The 16,289-nt window shown below is 47.9% G+C and overlaps 1 protein-coding gene across 1 annotated transcript in view; it reads right to left on the bottom strand.

Moving 5' to 3' along the window:
- The window catches only part of LOC129824499 (dynein axonemal heavy chain 11-like), a 38,874-nt gene extending 26,534 nt beyond the window's left edge, over nucleotides 1-12,340 (bottom strand). Inside the window, exons 1-26 of the mRNA XM_055884197.1 lie at nucleotides 12,119-12,340; nucleotides 11,944-12,027; nucleotides 11,624-11,782; nucleotides 11,197-11,442; nucleotides 9,393-9,617; nucleotides 8,352-8,443; nucleotides 8,128-8,254; nucleotides 6,648-6,842; nucleotides 6,429-6,554; nucleotides 6,215-6,322; nucleotides 5,970-6,101; nucleotides 5,383-5,543; nucleotides 4,987-5,143; nucleotides 4,727-4,872; nucleotides 4,520-4,636; nucleotides 4,288-4,426; nucleotides 4,123-4,215; nucleotides 3,638-3,832; nucleotides 3,487-3,564; nucleotides 3,213-3,345; nucleotides 2,973-3,103; nucleotides 2,629-2,777; nucleotides 2,397-2,547; nucleotides 2,172-2,303; nucleotides 1,766-1,939; nucleotides 1,344-1,548 (exon numbers count right to left, since the gene is read on the bottom strand). Of these exons, the coding sequence (XP_055740172.1) occupies nucleotides 1,344-1,548; nucleotides 1,766-1,939; nucleotides 2,172-2,303; nucleotides 2,397-2,547; nucleotides 2,629-2,777; nucleotides 2,973-3,103; nucleotides 3,213-3,345; nucleotides 3,487-3,564; nucleotides 3,638-3,832; nucleotides 4,123-4,215; nucleotides 4,288-4,426; nucleotides 4,520-4,636; nucleotides 4,727-4,872; nucleotides 4,987-5,143; nucleotides 5,383-5,543; nucleotides 5,970-6,101; nucleotides 6,215-6,322; nucleotides 6,429-6,554; nucleotides 6,648-6,842; nucleotides 8,128-8,254; nucleotides 8,352-8,443; nucleotides 9,393-9,617; nucleotides 11,197-11,442; nucleotides 11,624-11,782; nucleotides 11,944-12,027; nucleotides 12,119-12,244 (3,781 nt within the window). The 5' untranslated portion in view covers nucleotides 12,245-12,340. The remainder of the gene's footprint in view (nucleotides 1-1,343; nucleotides 1,549-1,765; nucleotides 1,940-2,171; nucleotides 2,304-2,396; nucleotides 2,548-2,628; nucleotides 2,778-2,972; nucleotides 3,104-3,212; nucleotides 3,346-3,486; nucleotides 3,565-3,637; nucleotides 3,833-4,122; nucleotides 4,216-4,287; nucleotides 4,427-4,519; nucleotides 4,637-4,726; nucleotides 4,873-4,986; nucleotides 5,144-5,382; nucleotides 5,544-5,969; nucleotides 6,102-6,214; nucleotides 6,323-6,428; nucleotides 6,555-6,647; nucleotides 6,843-8,127; nucleotides 8,255-8,351; nucleotides 8,444-9,392; nucleotides 9,618-11,196; nucleotides 11,443-11,623; nucleotides 11,783-11,943; nucleotides 12,028-12,118) is intronic.
- Nucleotides 12,341-16,289: the final 3,949 nt, after the last annotated feature.

Genomic DNA, 16,289 nt, shown 5'->3' with positions numbered 1-16,289 from the left:
CCTTGCGGTCGGAGGCCGAGCAGTTGCTATACCAGGCAGTGATACAACCAGTCAGGATGCTCTCGATGGTGCAGCTGTAGAACCTTTTGAGGATCTGGGGACCCATGCCAAGTCTTTTCAGTCTCCTGAGGGGGAATAGGTTTTGTCGTGCCCTCTTCACAACTGTTTTGGTGTGCTTGGAACATGTTAGTTTGTTGGTGATGAGGACACCAAGGAACTTGATGCTCTCAACCTGCTCCACTATGGCCCTGTCGATGAGAATGGGGGCATGCTAGGTCCTCCTTTTCCTGTAGTCCACAATCGTCTTCTTAGTCTTGATCACGTTGAGGGAGAGGTTGTTGTCCTGGCACCACACGGCCAGGTCTCTGACCTCCTCCCTAAATGCTGTCTCGTCGATGTTGGCGATCAGGCCTACCACTGTTGTGTCATCGGCAAACTTAATGATGGTGTTGGAGTTGTGCCTGGCCGTGCAGTTATGAGTGGTCAGGGAGTACAGTAGGGGACTGAGCACGCACCCCTAAGGGGCCCCCATGTTAAGGATCAGCGTGGCAAATAGGTTGTTACCTACCATTACCACCTGGGGGCGGCCCGTCAGGAAGTCCAGGATTCAGTTGCAGAGGGAGGTGTTTAGTCCCAGGGTCCTTACCTTAGTGATGAGCTTTGAGGTCGCTATGGTGTTGACCGCTGAGCTGTAGTGAATGAATATCAGTCTCACATAGGTGTTCCTTTCGTCCAGGTGTGAAAGGGCAGTGTGGAGTGCAATAGAGATTGCATCATCTGTGGATCTGTTGGGGCGGTATGCAAATTGGAGTGTGTCTTGGGTTTCTGGGATTTTGGTGTTGATGTGAGCCATGACCAGCCTTTCAAAGCACTTTATGGCTACAGACGTGAGTGCTACGGGTCTGTAGTCATTTATGCAGGTTACCTTAGTGTTCTTGGGCACAGGGACTGTGGTCTGCTTGAAACATGTTGGTATTACAGACTCAGACAGGGAGAGGTTGAAAATGTCAGTGAAGACACTTGCCAGGTGGTCAGCGCATGTAATCCATTGACGACTCTAGCTTAAACAGATGTATTTTGATGGGGAATTTTGTTTTATGCTAATTTGATTTTTGGACATCAACTCTAGGGGTTTTTAAACATAATATCCATTAAAATATGGCACACTAGAATCACCAGTGAAGTACGAGGGCTGATACTGAATCAGTTCTTGAGCGCAGAGATTGGTTTGGTTCCATCCCTGGTTGCCCTCTAATAAGTGGTTCAAGTAATTGAAATGGAACCAGGCAGATATAACTCCAACTACGGCATAGAGTGGCAGACAAAGGCCACTGGTGACTCACGCTGTAGCATAGCCGAGGTGGTGTAGTAGTTGAAGGGTACTTTAGCCACCATGTAGTCCTCCTTTAGCTTGGCTACTTTATCAGACACCAGGATGGTCTTCCCTACTCCAGCGTTCCCCACCAACATCACAGGCTTGCCTCTCTGCAGCAGCAGGTCTATGAAGTACGTAAGACAGATGGTCTCTGCCGAGTGGACTAGCACCGTCTGGAAACACACACACACGTCAGAAATACACACGCAGACATAGATACACTCACGTCACAAATTCACAACACTACACTAAAACGCACGCACACACACACATGTACATACTGCTGTTGCGAAAGGCACACCAGTGAAACTTAGTCAGTCAGAACACATTCTCATGCAGAGAGATTTGCAACAAGTGCACTTCACTAAGGGAGCCGAAACAAGTACAGACCTGTAGGGGGACATCAGGCTCCAGCTCAAACCGGGGCGTCCTCTCAATCCAGGGACTGAACTTCTTAGTGTCTGAGTCTATGAAGTAGTCAAACACTGTGCCCTGCGAAGGGAACTTCACCGCTCTCATCTCCTTCGACCACCAGCGACTGAACTCAGCGCGATAGTCTATCAACTGGAAAAGACAATGAATGAGCAGATAAATATTAGCTGAGGTAGAGTTACATGGGTTGCTGGCACTGACAGAGAGTACACACACACACACACACACACACACACACACACACACACACACACACACACACACACACACACACACACACACACACACACACACACACACACACACACACACACACACACACACACACACACACACACACACACACACACACACACACACTCACGTGGTCCTGGAACAGAGCTCCTCCAAAGGCCCAGACGCAGGCGAAGACGAAGTAGATCTCATAGAGTTCCCTGGGAGAGTCAGGAGGAGTGTTGTCTTCTGTCAGTAGGCAGTCCAACAAGGAACATAGTGTCTGATTGGACAACAGACAGATAACACAGTGTCTGATTGGACAGCAGACAGAGAACACAATGTCTGATTGGACAACAGTGTGTGTCTGTGTTACCTGCACCATGCTGTTCTCAGGTATAGGAGTGATGGTCTTGAGGTTACAGCGGACCTGCTCAAGGCAGTATGGGACGTACTTGTCAAACAGGATGGTCAAATTGGCTCGCTCTGATTGGGCCTGCCTGGTGTCAATCCAACTTGTTACGTACCTGAGGGCCAGAATACATTGTGAGAGTGGGCAGTCATACGTGTGTGTGAGTGTGTGTCCCTGCATGAGTGTGTGTACTGACGAGCTCCAGCCCAGGTCTTGTGGATTGACGTATAGTATCCCAGCGCGGGAGACTGTGGCTGGGGTTGCAGCTCTCAAGTGGCTGATCTCAAAAAGCAGACGCATGGAGGAAGATAGACTGATACGCTCATTACTGGCCAAGGTTAACACCTAGAGAGAGAGAGAGTGAGAGAGAGAGATCGGGGGAGAGAGAGAGAAAGCGAGGGGGAGAGTAATCAGTACCATAAAAGAAAGACACAGGGAGAGAGAGGTGGCAGTGAGACAGGAGGAGAAAGATAGGTCATCACCGACAGATGGAGAGAAAGAGAAGGAACGAGACAGAGAGACACACACACACACACGTACCTTGTTGTCATCCATGACAGTGTTGAGGGATTCTATCCACATGGGGTCTATGTCTCCATCCAGAACAATCCACTTGGGCCCGTCATGGCCCACCTGTCGTGTCAGCTCCCTCATAGTGGAGGAGAACAGGCCTAAAATGACCAAAATAAATGTAATCAACATTGACCAAACTCGAACAGCAAGTCTCCACACTGTCTATGTGTCTATGTGTGTGTGTGGGTGCGTGTGCAGACCACAGACCATCCTTCCATTCTCTGGTAGCAGGGTGTAGATAGCCAAACAGTTCGTCTGTGGTCACAGCTTTAGGGTTGATGTCGTGCCACACAGGCTTCATCCTCAGATTAGCATACGTTCTGTGGAGGGTCTTCAAAATCTGTCCAACCACAAAGTACCACATGTTAAAAACCTCAAAGATATAACGTTGACATACAAAATGCTTTGGAGTTACATAGAGGACATTTGAATACTGTTGGCTTCGATTCATTTGTGTGAATGTGTTTGTTAGTAAGTTTACCTGGCTCTTCCCCGTCCCAGCTCCTCCTACTACAAACACTGAGTGTCTGACAGCCAGCAGCTCCTCCAACTGAGTCACCTAGTGAGAAAAGGGGGAGGGGGGAGTTAAGGCAAACCGTGTGCAGACATTACATTTAATTTCATTGCTATACCTTGAGTATAAAGTTTTCCTCAGGCTGCAGGTGTAGTTCGCTGACTGACTGTCGTACAGCTGTCTCCAGCTCTGGGTCTCTCTTCCTGGGGACATCCAGCTGGGGAAACAGGTCACTGATCAGACCCAGGAATATAGGGACGTCACTGGTCACTATTTTGGGAAGGTTAAAGTCCCTCAACGCTCGCATCAGGACCTATAGAGACACACAGAAATATAGGGATTAATCAGGACCTTTAGACCCAGACAGAAATATAGGGACATACTGTATCAGGATCTACAGAGACAGACAGGAATATAGGGATTAATCAGGACCTTTAGACCCAGACAGAAATATAGGGACATCATGAAGACCTATAGAGACAGACAAGAATATAGGGACATCATGAAGACCTATAGAGACAGAGGGGAATATGGGGACACCAATATAGCTTCTATAGTATGGCCATTAGGGGAAGACACCCTGGTTGATAAACACTGTGTTACCTGTTCTTCTGGTCTGCTCCTGTCTTCTCTCTTCAGTGATCCAGCCACCACCAGCACTGACTTGATGGCCCTCAGGCCCCAGTCATAGTGGTCCTACAACACGTAAGCAGTATTACACAGTATTAGAGTGTTTCTTTGTGTATGTGTTTGTTTGTTTGTTTGTACCTGTTTCGAGAGCAGCTCCTTGCAGAGTGTGTACAGGCTGATGAACTTGCGTGCGAGCAGGCGAGCATCGATGAATCCCTCAGCAACCAGCATGATCTCACAGATCAGCTCATAGTCAGGAATCACCATCGCACACGGCCTAGATTGGAGAGTGTGAACATTCAGATTGAAGGGAGAGATGGAGTGGGTCCATTTGCAATTCAGCCTGTCTGTGTGTGTGTGTGCGTGTCACCTGAACAAGGCCTTGAGGTTCTCCGGTAGTTCCGTTCTCCCAGCGTAGCCTGGGTTCAGAGTGATAAAAATCCCTACGGTGGGCCTCAGCTCGATCTCCTCACCCAGGAAATGGAACCTGACAAGCAGGAACACAAATCTTAGCGAAAGACACAAAGCCTCTTGGATTTGTTTCATTCCATTCGTTAGCTAGCTAGGAGTCCCTCACCTCTGTCTCTTGTTCCTGATGGCGTCCTGTATGGTTTTGACCTGCACTGCCACCACAGATAGCACCTCCACGGAGATCCTGTTGAACTCATCAAAACAGCCCCACACACCCGTCTGGGCCAGACCTTTATAGATGTTCCCTATGGACTACAGACGAGGTGGGGAAAGAAACGGGGGGATTCGGAAGCACTCAAACGCAGATTATGTCATAACCAAAAAAACGGTGTATCCACACGGCTCTCCCAGTTTGTGAATACCTACCTTGTAGTCCATCTGTTCGGAGCAGTTGAATACATAGACCATGATGCCTAAGGAGCGGCCCAGGTCCTTGGTGGTTTCAGTCTTCCCAGTGCCTGCTGGGCCAGAGGGGGCGCCACTCATCGTCAGGTGGAGAGACTGGGTCAGAGTGATGTAACACCTGGGGAGAAGAAGAAGAGAGAGAGTGCTGTGTGCTTGTGTGGGGAAATCATAGTGAGTCGCAGAGATCCTCACGGTAGTGGTTAAGAAATGAGGTGGGTAAAAGCTGATTGCAGTTCACGGTGAGTAAAGTAACGCTCCTTATACTTTCAATGCATTTTTTTCCCGCAAAAGGTGGGCAAACTAGTTTAGAGTGTTATGGCATCTATATGAAGAGTTTATACCTGCATGTGTGCGTACCTGTCAGTGAGTGGAGTGATGACCAGTCTGTTGGTATTGCCCAGGTACTCATATGAGAACTGGAACTGAGCATCACAGATGTTGATGTAACAGTGTCTCGTCACGTCATCCCAACGATGGCGCAGCTGGGACAGCCATGCAAACGCCTGTCCCGTTGTCACCTAGGAAACCAAACCCCCAAGAGTCCATTTGTTATTAAACCAGCCTCAACAGCATCTAAGAGTGACTCTTTTATAGTCCTATTAAGTAGTAACTCTGTTATAGTCCTATAAAAGAGGCAGGTAGCCTAGCGGTTAAAAGCGTTGTGCCAGTAACCGAAAGGTCGCTGGTTCAAATCCCTGAGCTGACTAAGCGATGAGCCAATGAGCAAGACGCTTAACCCTAATTGCTCCTTTAAGTAGCTCTGGATGAGAGCGTCTGCTAAATGACTCAAATGTAAACGTGAAATGATTAGAGCATGTAAATCTGATCTCAGAGCAGTGGTTATGTTCCGGGAAACATGTTCGGAAGTTGCTTCAAGGTCATTTCTTATGTTCATTCACCTTTTATAAAAGCCAACTGTGATCTGAGGGCAGCGGTTATGTTACCTTCTGTGCTATGAGTTTGGCGACCACGTCGCGAGCGTGCACGTCGATGGTGCACAAGGTCATGATCTTCTGTCTGTCACCTGGGGTCAGGTCTCCCAGGAGCATATGGATCAGGGAGTTCAGCTGGGTGATCTACCAACGCACGACCATCAGGTAACCATCACGTAACCACAAAATAACCGTTTTTGTGTATAAGACACCTGGGGTGATATATCACAGACGTGTGTGTATGTGTGTGTGTCCACCTGCTTTCTGTTGTAGTCTTTCAGGGCAGTCTCAAAGCCCTCCTCCACCCTCTCAAAGGCGATGCCCACGTCTGTCGCCCACCACACCTGGCTGCCAGTCAGACCAACCTTGGCAGAGGAGGACAACAGACAGTTTTGAAATTCAGGCACATTTTTGTTTGGTAGCAATGCTTTTGAGTGCAATGGTGAGTTTGGGGACGACACACACACACACCTGTGCTGGATAGTCAAACAGCCACTGGTCTCTGGGTTTGTCCTCATAAGCAGCGACCGCTTCTTGGATCTCCCTCTGGACAGTAGAGCGCATTGTCCGCTCCAGTTCACTCAGCCAGCACTCTGCCTACAGGTACGCAGATATATATACGTTTCAGACATACACACACACATGCACAAACACACACACACACACACACACACACAAAGGTGTTCCTACCTGTCCTTGACAGATGCAGGGTTCGGAGAAGGGTACGTACTCCCCTTCTCTACTGTACATTCCTATGGCAACTGCCTCCCCCTCATCCTCCTCTCCCTCTTTCTTTTCTCCTCCCTCCTCCTCTCCCGCTTTCTCTGAGTCTCGGAAGCGAAGGTCCGCCACATTATCAAACAGCTTTAACAGGTGCCTGGTAACCTGGGTCACACATCAAAACACACACCGACATCATCATCGTACACAACATGGCAAAAAGTATGTGAGTGGACACCCCTTCAAAATAGTGGATTTGGCTATTTCAGCCACACCTGTTGCTGACAGGTGTGTACAATCGCGCACACAGCCATGCAATCTCCATAGGGAAACATTGTCAGTAGAATGGCCCGTACTGAAGAGCTCAGTGACGTTCAACGTTGCACCGTCATAGGATGCCCCCGTTCCAAGTCAGTTTCTCAAATTTCGGCCCTGCTAGAGCTGTCCTGGTCAACTGTAAGTGCTGTTATTGCGAAGTGGAAATGTCTAGGAGCAACAACGGCTCAGCCGTGAAGTGGTAGGCCACACAATCTCACAGAACGGGACCGCCGAGTGCTAAAGTGCGTAGCTTGTAAGAATCGTCTGTCTTCGGTTGCAACACTCACTCCCGAGTTCCAAACGGCCTCTGGAAGCAACGTCAGCACAATAACTGTTCGTCGGGAGCTTCATGAAATAGGTTCCCATGGCCGAGCAGAAGCACACAAGCCTAAGATCACCATGCGCAATGCCAAGCGTTGGCTGGAGTAGCGTAAAGCCAAAGTCCCCAGAGTCCCCAAAATTGGACTCTGAAGCAGTGGAAACGCGTTCTCTGGAGTGATGAATAACGCTTCATCTGGCAGTCCGACGGACAAATCTGGGTTTGGCGGACGCCAGTAGAACATTACCTGCCCCAATGCATAGTGCCAATTGTAAAGGAATAATGGTCTGGGGCTGTCTTTCATGGTTCGGGCTAGGCCCCTTAGTTTCAATGAAGGGAAATCTTAACGCTACAGCATACAATGACATTCTAGACGATTCTATGCTTCCAACTTGTGGCAACAGTTTGGGAAGACCCTTTCCTGTTTCACCATAAGAATGCCCTCGTGCATAAAAGAAGGTCCATGCAGAAATGATTTGTAGAAGATTGGTGTGGAAGAAATTGACTGGCCTGAACAGAGCCCTGACCTCAACCCATCCAATACCTTTGGGATGAATTGGAACGGAGGCTGCGAGCCAGGCCTAATCGCCCAGCATCAGTGCCCGACTTTACTAATGCTCTTGTGGCTGAATGGAAGAAAGTCCCCGCAGCAATGTTCCAACATGTAGTGGAAAGCCTTCCCAGAAGAGTGGAGGCTGTTATAGTAGCAAAGGGGGGACCAACTCCATATTAATGCCCCTGATTTTGGCCATCTAGTGTATTTCATGTAGTATACTGTATGTTCAAATTAAAAAGCAGGTGAGTGATGCTCACCTGTTTGGGCTGTGTTCCCTTGGAGACGATCTCCAGTAGGTCTGTAGCAGAGACAAAGTAGAACCGAGGGAACGTCAGTCTTTTGGTTTCCAGATACTCAGCCAGGGCCTTCTCACACACTGACAGCCTGGGGGGAGAGACAGTCGAGTTAGTACAGACACACACACATGCAAATCCAATTGCATACACACACACACACACACACACACACACACACACACCACCTTTGCTGCAGAGCCTCTAGTTTCTCCAGGAAGCCGGGTTGGTTGGTGACCTCCACCACGTTACGGGTCTGGACAACCTCTGTCATCATGTTCTGTTTCATCACATCACATACAGAATCAAGTCATCACAAACCTTACTCACTGTCACCATTGTAAAACAGAATGGTTGATTTGTGTTTGAGGAACATTTGTTCTGGTAGTGTGTGAAGAAGTGTGCGTGTGTTACCTGGAAGTCAGAGTGTATGCCTGCTGGAACATCTCTGTGTTGTGCGTTAGTTGAGACCGCCTGTTGTGCTAGTTGAGTGTGTGTGTGTGTGTGTGTGTGTGTGTGTGTGTGTGTGTGTGTGTGTGTGTGTGTGTGCGTGTACTAAGCTAACATATGGAGTTGTTTTAAAATGGACATACCATGGATCATTTAGATATTTGATTTGGAATTTTAGGACCCCTTTAGGCATACAAAAAATATTTAAAATGCATTTTTACCAAATATAGAATGTGGCCTTTATTACACTATGGCCCACAGAAACGCAGTGAATAACACATTCATAAATGGCAAAAAAGTTAAAAGATAAATCATAAAGAATAAAGTTTTTAAGTGTCCTATATCTAGAATATCTAGAAGATATATATATAATTTTTTTTGGGGGGGCGGGACAAAGCGACTTCCATACTTCCATTTGCTTGTATAAGTTACCTTCAGACGAGTCCTGTGACACCTCCGGGGGTCGTATAACAAAAGGGAGAACACCACAGTGTTTGTGCGAGTCTCCTCTTTCCATTGAGTGGTCATAATAGGCCAAACCGCTCGGACGCTACAGACGTTTTTCGGGACGCTAGAAGAACGGGTTTCGGGGTGTCTCATGGTGTGACAAACACCGCTGTACCTCGGCCACCTTCCACCGCTGATGCGGAAGGCCGACATAAGCGGACGTGGTGGATTGAGACACAGCCCATGCAATAAAAACTGATGGATTTTGATGGGAAATGTTGTATTATGTTACTCATAATGATTAGTGTGTGTGTTTTCTGTAGTATATCTACCTGGAAGTCGGAGTGTATGCCCTGGAAGCTCTCAGCATCGTGGGCTAGTTGAGAGCGTATGTCGTGGCTGTTGGTGAAGATGCTGTTGAGGTGGGCCCAGGTCCTCTGGACAGACATCCAGGAGGAGATGACCAGGTCTGCCACCATTAGCCTCCTCTGCCAGCCACTCACCTCCGCCTGGAAGTACTCCACATACTTACTCATCAGGATGTTTTGCAGCTGCACCTAGGAGGGGTCGGGTAAGAAAATATGAATTAGGCCAATGAAATAGTATTGTAGTTAGACAGTTTTACCAGGTAAGTTGACTGAGAACACATTCTCATTTACAGCAACAACCTGGGGAATAGTTACAGGGGAGAGGAGGGGGATGAATGAGCCATTTGTAAACTGGGGATGTTTAGGTGACCATGATGGTTTGGGAATTTAGCCAGGACACCAGGGTTAACACCTCTACTCTTACGATAAATGCCATGGGATCTTCAATGACCTCAGAGAGTCAGGACACCCGTTTTCATTTAAATGTATTTTTAATTTTACCCCCTTTTCTCCCCAATTTCGTGGTATCCAATTGTTAGTAATTACTATCTTGTCTCAGCCTTGTCTCATCCTAGCACCTTCTCTATGGCCATCTCTTTGACTGCCTTGTCCACTATGTTTTTGACCTCTCATCGCTACAACTCCCGTACGGGGCTCAGGAGAGACGAAGGTCGAAAAGCCATGCGTCCTCCGAAACACAACCCAACCAAGCCGCACTGCTTCTTAACACAGCGCGCCTAAAACCCGGAAGCCAGCCGCACCAATGTGTCAGAGGAAACACCGTGCACCTGGCCACCGCGCACTGCGCCCGGCCCGCCACAGGAGTCGCTGGTGCGCGCTGAGACAAGGATATCCCTACCGACCAAACCCTCCCTAACCCGTACGACGCTAGGCCAATTGTGCATCGCCCCACGGACCTCCCGGTCGCGGCCGGCTGCGACAGAGCCTGGGCGCGAACCCAGAGTCTCTGGTGGCACAGCTAGCGCTGCGATGCAGTACCCTAGACCACTGCGCCACCCGGGAGGCCAGGAGACCCGTTTTAACATCCCATCCGAAAGACAGCACCCTACACAGGGCAGTGTCCCCAATCACTGCCCTGGGGCATTGGGATATTTTTTAGACCAGAGGAAAGAGTGCCTCCTACTGGACCTCCAACACCACTGCCTACAGCATCTGGTCTCCCATCCAGGACCAACCCTGCTTAGCCTCAGAAGCAAGCCAGCAGTGGAATGCAGGGTGGTATGCTGCTGGCTAAAAGTAAGGGGTAAGCGGTTCCAGTAAGGGGTTTCAAAGGAGTTTTAGGCCTTTCACTACTTGTACAGCTTTGGAATTTTCTCCCATGTTTTTGCTCTTAATAAGTGTTTTACTTTCTTCCCTTCAGGAGATAAGGGGCTACAATAATAGGACATGCACTGCACTGCACTCCAGTATTCCCTGGAGTGGAACTGAGTGAGCGGAGAGAGGGACTAAACTAAAAAGGAGACTATGAATTGGGTTATTGTGTGGTAGGCTGAACATTTGAACATCTTGGCCATGTTCTGATATAATCTTCACCCGGCACAGCCAGAAGACTGGCCACCCCTCATAGCCTGGTTCCTCTCTAGGGTTCTTCCTAGGTTTTGGCCTTTCTAGGGAGTTTTTCCTAGCCACCGTGCTTCTACACCTGCATTGTTTGCTGTTTGGGGTTTTAGGCTGGGTTTCTGTACAGCACTTTGAGATATCAGCTGATGTAAGAAGGGCTTTATAAATACATTTGATTTGATGTTACCTGGTTGTCTTCCAGCGTCTCAATCAGGTTTTCGTCCGACTTGAGCAGTGGAGTTTCTATACTGGGGTGCTTCTCATATGACAACGCCATCACACTCCACGTCTGAGTAATCTCAGCTAGCACCTTCTCTATGGCCATCTCTTTGACTGCCTTGTCCACTATGTTTTTGACCTCATCCTCCACCCTGTGGAGCTGCAGCTCCAGTAGGTCTCCCAGAGTGGTCCCCTCCCACATCACAAACCGCACCTGGGGTCAGAGGTGAGAGGTCAAAGGTCAGTGAGAGAGAGAGAGAGAGAGAGTGATACCCCGGTGGGGTTCAACAACAATGGCCATTGACCTCTCTCCGACTGTAGATGGTAAGAGAGGGACAACATGAGAGAGAGAACAAATCGGAGGGAAGTATGTAACGAGAAAGAGAGTGTTGTACCCCGGTGGTGTTCATGAGTTGTTGCCAGTGTCTCTCTCTGACAGCAGGGTTCTGCAGCTCATTGACCGCTCGTAGAGACGTCAGCAGGTTCTTCACCGTCGACTCCAGACCCAGATACACATCCCACACACGCACCTCCTTATCCAGGGTCTTCATCTCCTACACACGCATTCACATGATATATAATGTACACAGGCATTATAGTCACACACACAACAAATATAATAGCATCAGCTAGCATACACTGAGATAAAGGCGTGATATTTCCCTTAAATCTGTCAGATGAAAGTGTGTGTGTGCATGTGTGTCGGAGGTAGCACCTTAGCAAATCTCCTCAGCTCCATGTCCATCTGCTCCACGTTAATCTCTTTCCACGGGGTCTTAGTCCAGTCCTCTATACTGGTCTGGGTTACACATCACATACAATATAGTGACAATCAGAGAAAGACAATTTAAAAAAATTATAATTTCAGCTACAATCAGTGAGGTTTTTACCTTGACGAAGATGACCATGTCCCAGACGGCTTTGACCAGGATGATGTCAGAGCGACACTGGCGGAGCTGCTTGTAGTCAGGGAAACTGACCTCGAACAGATCAGCTGTGTCCTGCAGCTTACGCATCTCTGCCTCCAACACTGCTACAACACGGTTAGACTACACGCACAAGCAAAGATACACAGTTGTTAAAAAACTCTTGTGCATACCTAGCTATATCAAACAGCCTTCGTATATTAATAGACTAAGTAAAGAAATGACTGCATTTCCCCCACTCAATAAACTACATCTCCCATAATCCCCTCGACCCCTGCCTCCTTCAGCCTCCTACTACGTGAATATGAGATGGTAACCTTGTCAATCAGCTTATAAGGCTCCTCCACGTCTATTCTGAAGATGACCTCCGAGCGAAACTGCTCTCTGAACTCATGCTGCTTGATCTGTGAGATGAGACACGTACACAGAATTCTTCAAACATACAGTTTAGATAGACTAGGCTACAGTTTAGATGCATAGAAGTGGTGGTCAGGTCGGGTGAGAGTCGGGTAGGTTTATCTAACATCTAACATCTATAATTCAGAATAGCAGACGGATCAGTTTGCACAGCATATGCTAAGCTCTCTGCAAGGGGTCCTCCACATGATGGTATCGTGTGTGTCTGATACACTACACCCACGCGCGCCTCACCTCAAAGCGGACACACTTCCTACGTATGACTGAGACCTCGTTGGACTGCAGTGGGGCCACCTCGTGTTTCACTGTAAATGCGACCTTTTTCAGACTCTTCCACTTCTCAGGCAGCTCCTACACAGGTTACAAGGCATTATAAGGTATCATAGGCATCATAGGATGATCATTGGGTGGGATGCGTGTACCTCCATTTGAGTGTGTGTGTGTGTGTGTGTGTGTGTGTGTGTGTGTGTGTGTGTGTGTGTGTGTGTGTGTGTGTGTGTGTGTGTGTGTGTGTGTGTGTGTGTGTGTGTGTGTGTGTGTGTGTGTGTGTCTGTAGTCTACCTCCAGCTGTGTATAGACACTTCCTGGTAGCTGCTGTCCATAGGTCTTGAGTAGATCAGTGGTGGACTTGAGTGGTTTGAAGTGTTGGTCAGCACTGATCTGTCTGTCCCGTATGGCCATCAGATGACCCATAATGTCCACCAGACCAGCATAGTCCCCGTCTGAGACCTTATTAGACAGACCACAAGATGTGTTCTGGACAAACAACGCCAGGTCGCTCACACTGGGGGAGAGAGAGAGATGGCGAGAGAACGTTGAAGAGGGGATATGCATTGTATTGGATGAGGGAGACAGTAAATAGATAGGTGTTTGTGTGTCTGTTTAGATTTATGTGTGTGTGTGTTTAATTGAGTGCACATCACATTTGTGTGTGTGTGTGTGTGTGTGTGTGTGTGTCACCTCTGATTGACATGGTTGAGTAGGTGCTCTTTGAACATCCAACTCCACCTCTTGATGATGTTCGTCAGGGCCAGTTTGAAGGGCTTGATGTCCAGCTGCAGCCAGCCACAGAACACTCTCCTGTCCTCCAGCTTACTGACCCGCACGTATAGAGACTCAAACAGGCTGATCTAGAACATAGAACCACACCCACTGATTGATCTAGAACACAGAGCACTCTCCTGTCTTCCAGCTTACTGACCCGCACATACAGAGACTCAAACAGACTGATCAAGAATATAACACAGACTGAATCAGACTGACCTAGAACAGAATCAATTACATGTATGGATCTAGAAGAAAGTAGAGTATGGGGAAAATCTGCATTAAAAACAATCTGCATTTTCCCCCCAGAGATGTGTTTCCATCAAATTGACTTGTTGTGGATGTGTGTGATGACGTAGTACACATAAAAATGACTTTTGCGGTTAAATTCCCACTCTGGTATTGACACGTGCACTCTAGCCAACAGCTTGCAGATAGATACAGGGAGGGTATGGCCTAAATTATGACAATATTATGGACAAAAGAGCCAGCTTATTTTTATTTGTCAAATGGCAGCCAAGCATCGATCATCACGTCATGAGCGAAGGTCCTAAACTTTTATCGGAATGGAGCATCAAGCTCATCACCGTAACACTTTCACCAACCTCTGAAGTTCCCCATAACTTATGTCATCTGTAGCCTAATAAACTGTATGCTTTCCCGAGTCGTAGTAGAAGGACCACACAACATACCATCATGTCCAAGTTTACTTCGATAATATTTGCACATTAAAGCGTTTCCACGGGCTTTTCTTGCATAATACATTTTACTGTAACAAAACGATCCCACCGTGTCTAGAATATTTTGTTTTGTCAAGACTGGGAAAGTTTAGCTGTTTCCATCATGCCGGTCATTACATTTTTTATCCAACATGTACTTTACTCGCATGAAAAGGTCGGATGGAAACCTTGTTACTGTTTTATAAAGGTAGTGGTAATATTTCATTCAGTACAGACATGTGTAGGCGGCTTATCTTACCCTGTCCCACGCCTCAACTTACCCCATACCCTATGTAAGTTGTGCCAAAAGATCACTTCTTTTGGACAAGCTATGTTTTCAAAACTGTCATGTTTACATGAATTCTGATTATCTCCAGGGATACACAACATCCTGAAATATATGTAGATATCTTTGATAGAAAGAATACTACGTTTCCCTTGACGGAGTGATGCTGAATGTAAAAGAATGGCTCAACTTTTAAAAGAAGTTGAACTATTAAAAGCACTGTAGCTCTCTGGGACTGCCTCTTACCCACTCTTACCTGTTCTTTAAAGTTGTCCAGTGTGGGTGGGTTCTTGGCCAGTTCATAGTCTGCGTAGAGCTCAGCCTCCTCTGTGCTCAGGACATGACCATACAGCAGGAACTGTCTCATGAACTCTGACCTGCACACATTCCAAATCCTAGATTAGGATCCACAATAAGCTTCATTGTGAAGGACACACTTTTGATCACAAAATGTATTCACGCACACACACCTGTCATCTGTCCAGAGGTAGCGGTAGCTGGAGAATGACACCTGGTACTCTCTGACCTGAGAAATAGTCGATCGGGCACGGCCTCTGATGACCTGGCCCAGCTCTGACAGGTCGGCCATCCTGTCTATGTCAGACTGGAGGGAGAGGTCAAAGGCCAAAAGAGAAAGGTTCAAAGGCTAACCAAATTATTTGGATTTTGTGTGTGTGTGTGTGTGTGTGTGTGTGTGTAATCTATTCTACCTGATAGTTGTCCATCTGTTTATGCTTGGCCACGCGGGGTATGAATGATGCCATCTTAGTGATATCGCCCACCATCTTGTCGATGATGTCGTAGAAGTTTCCCTGGTGACTGATGTCCAGCGAGGGTTCGAAGGTCATCTCGTTGGCGTTGAGGACCAGCTGGACCTCGAAGAGCGGGGCGATGCGAAGGGCTGGGTCAGTGTTCTCGATCAGGTACTGTAGGGAACAGCGTACCGCACTGGAGAACCCTGCTAGAACCATGCGGTCAACATAGTCAGTGTAGGACCTCCACTCGGCACAGTCTGGGGCTGACACTCCCAACAGAGCAAGGTTCTCCTGAGAGAGAGAGACAGAGAGAGACAGAGGGAGAGAGAGAAAGAGAGAGCGAGAGAAAGAGAGAGATAGAGGGAGGAGGGTGCAATGCAATGCAATGTTGTGTTTTTGTGTACTTGTCTGTGTCTCTACGTGATTATGTATGTGTACAGTGTGTGTGTATCTTCGGTGTGTGTATACCTTTAGCAGTGTGTGTATCTGCTCCCCTGTGTTGGTGATGAGTGTGTACTGTTTGCTGATGCTCTCCTCCATGTCAGTGAGGATGAGGAGGGTAGAACCCCTGGTCTTCCTGGTGATGAAGGCCTGGTGACTGAACTTCCCCATCAGAGCCTGAATGGCCTCAACATTAGCCTTACTGGACTGGACCCTACAGGACACGTCCTATATGGAAGAGAGGAGAGGAGAGAGGGATGACGGGAGGAGAGATGGACGAAGGGAGGAGAGGGAGAGATGGATGAAGAGGGGAGGGATAGCTGGATGAAGGGAGGAGAGAGGGATGAAGATGAGAGGGATAAATGGATGAAGAGAGGAGTGATAGATGGATGAAGAGGAGACAGAGATTGGAAGGCCTCAACGTTATCCTTACTAGACTGGACCCTGCTAGACACATCCTGGATAGTGAGGAG

The sequence above is a fragment of the Salvelinus fontinalis genome, chromosome 26 (genome assembly GCF_029448725.1).
Source record: "Salvelinus fontinalis isolate EN_2023a chromosome 26, ASM2944872v1, whole genome shotgun sequence".
NCBI classification, from domain to species: Eukaryota; Metazoa; Chordata; class Actinopteri; order Salmoniformes; family Salmonidae; genus Salvelinus; species Salvelinus fontinalis.
Note: the sequence above shows the minus strand (reverse complement) of the source record. Positions and strands in the feature narration are given on the sequence as shown.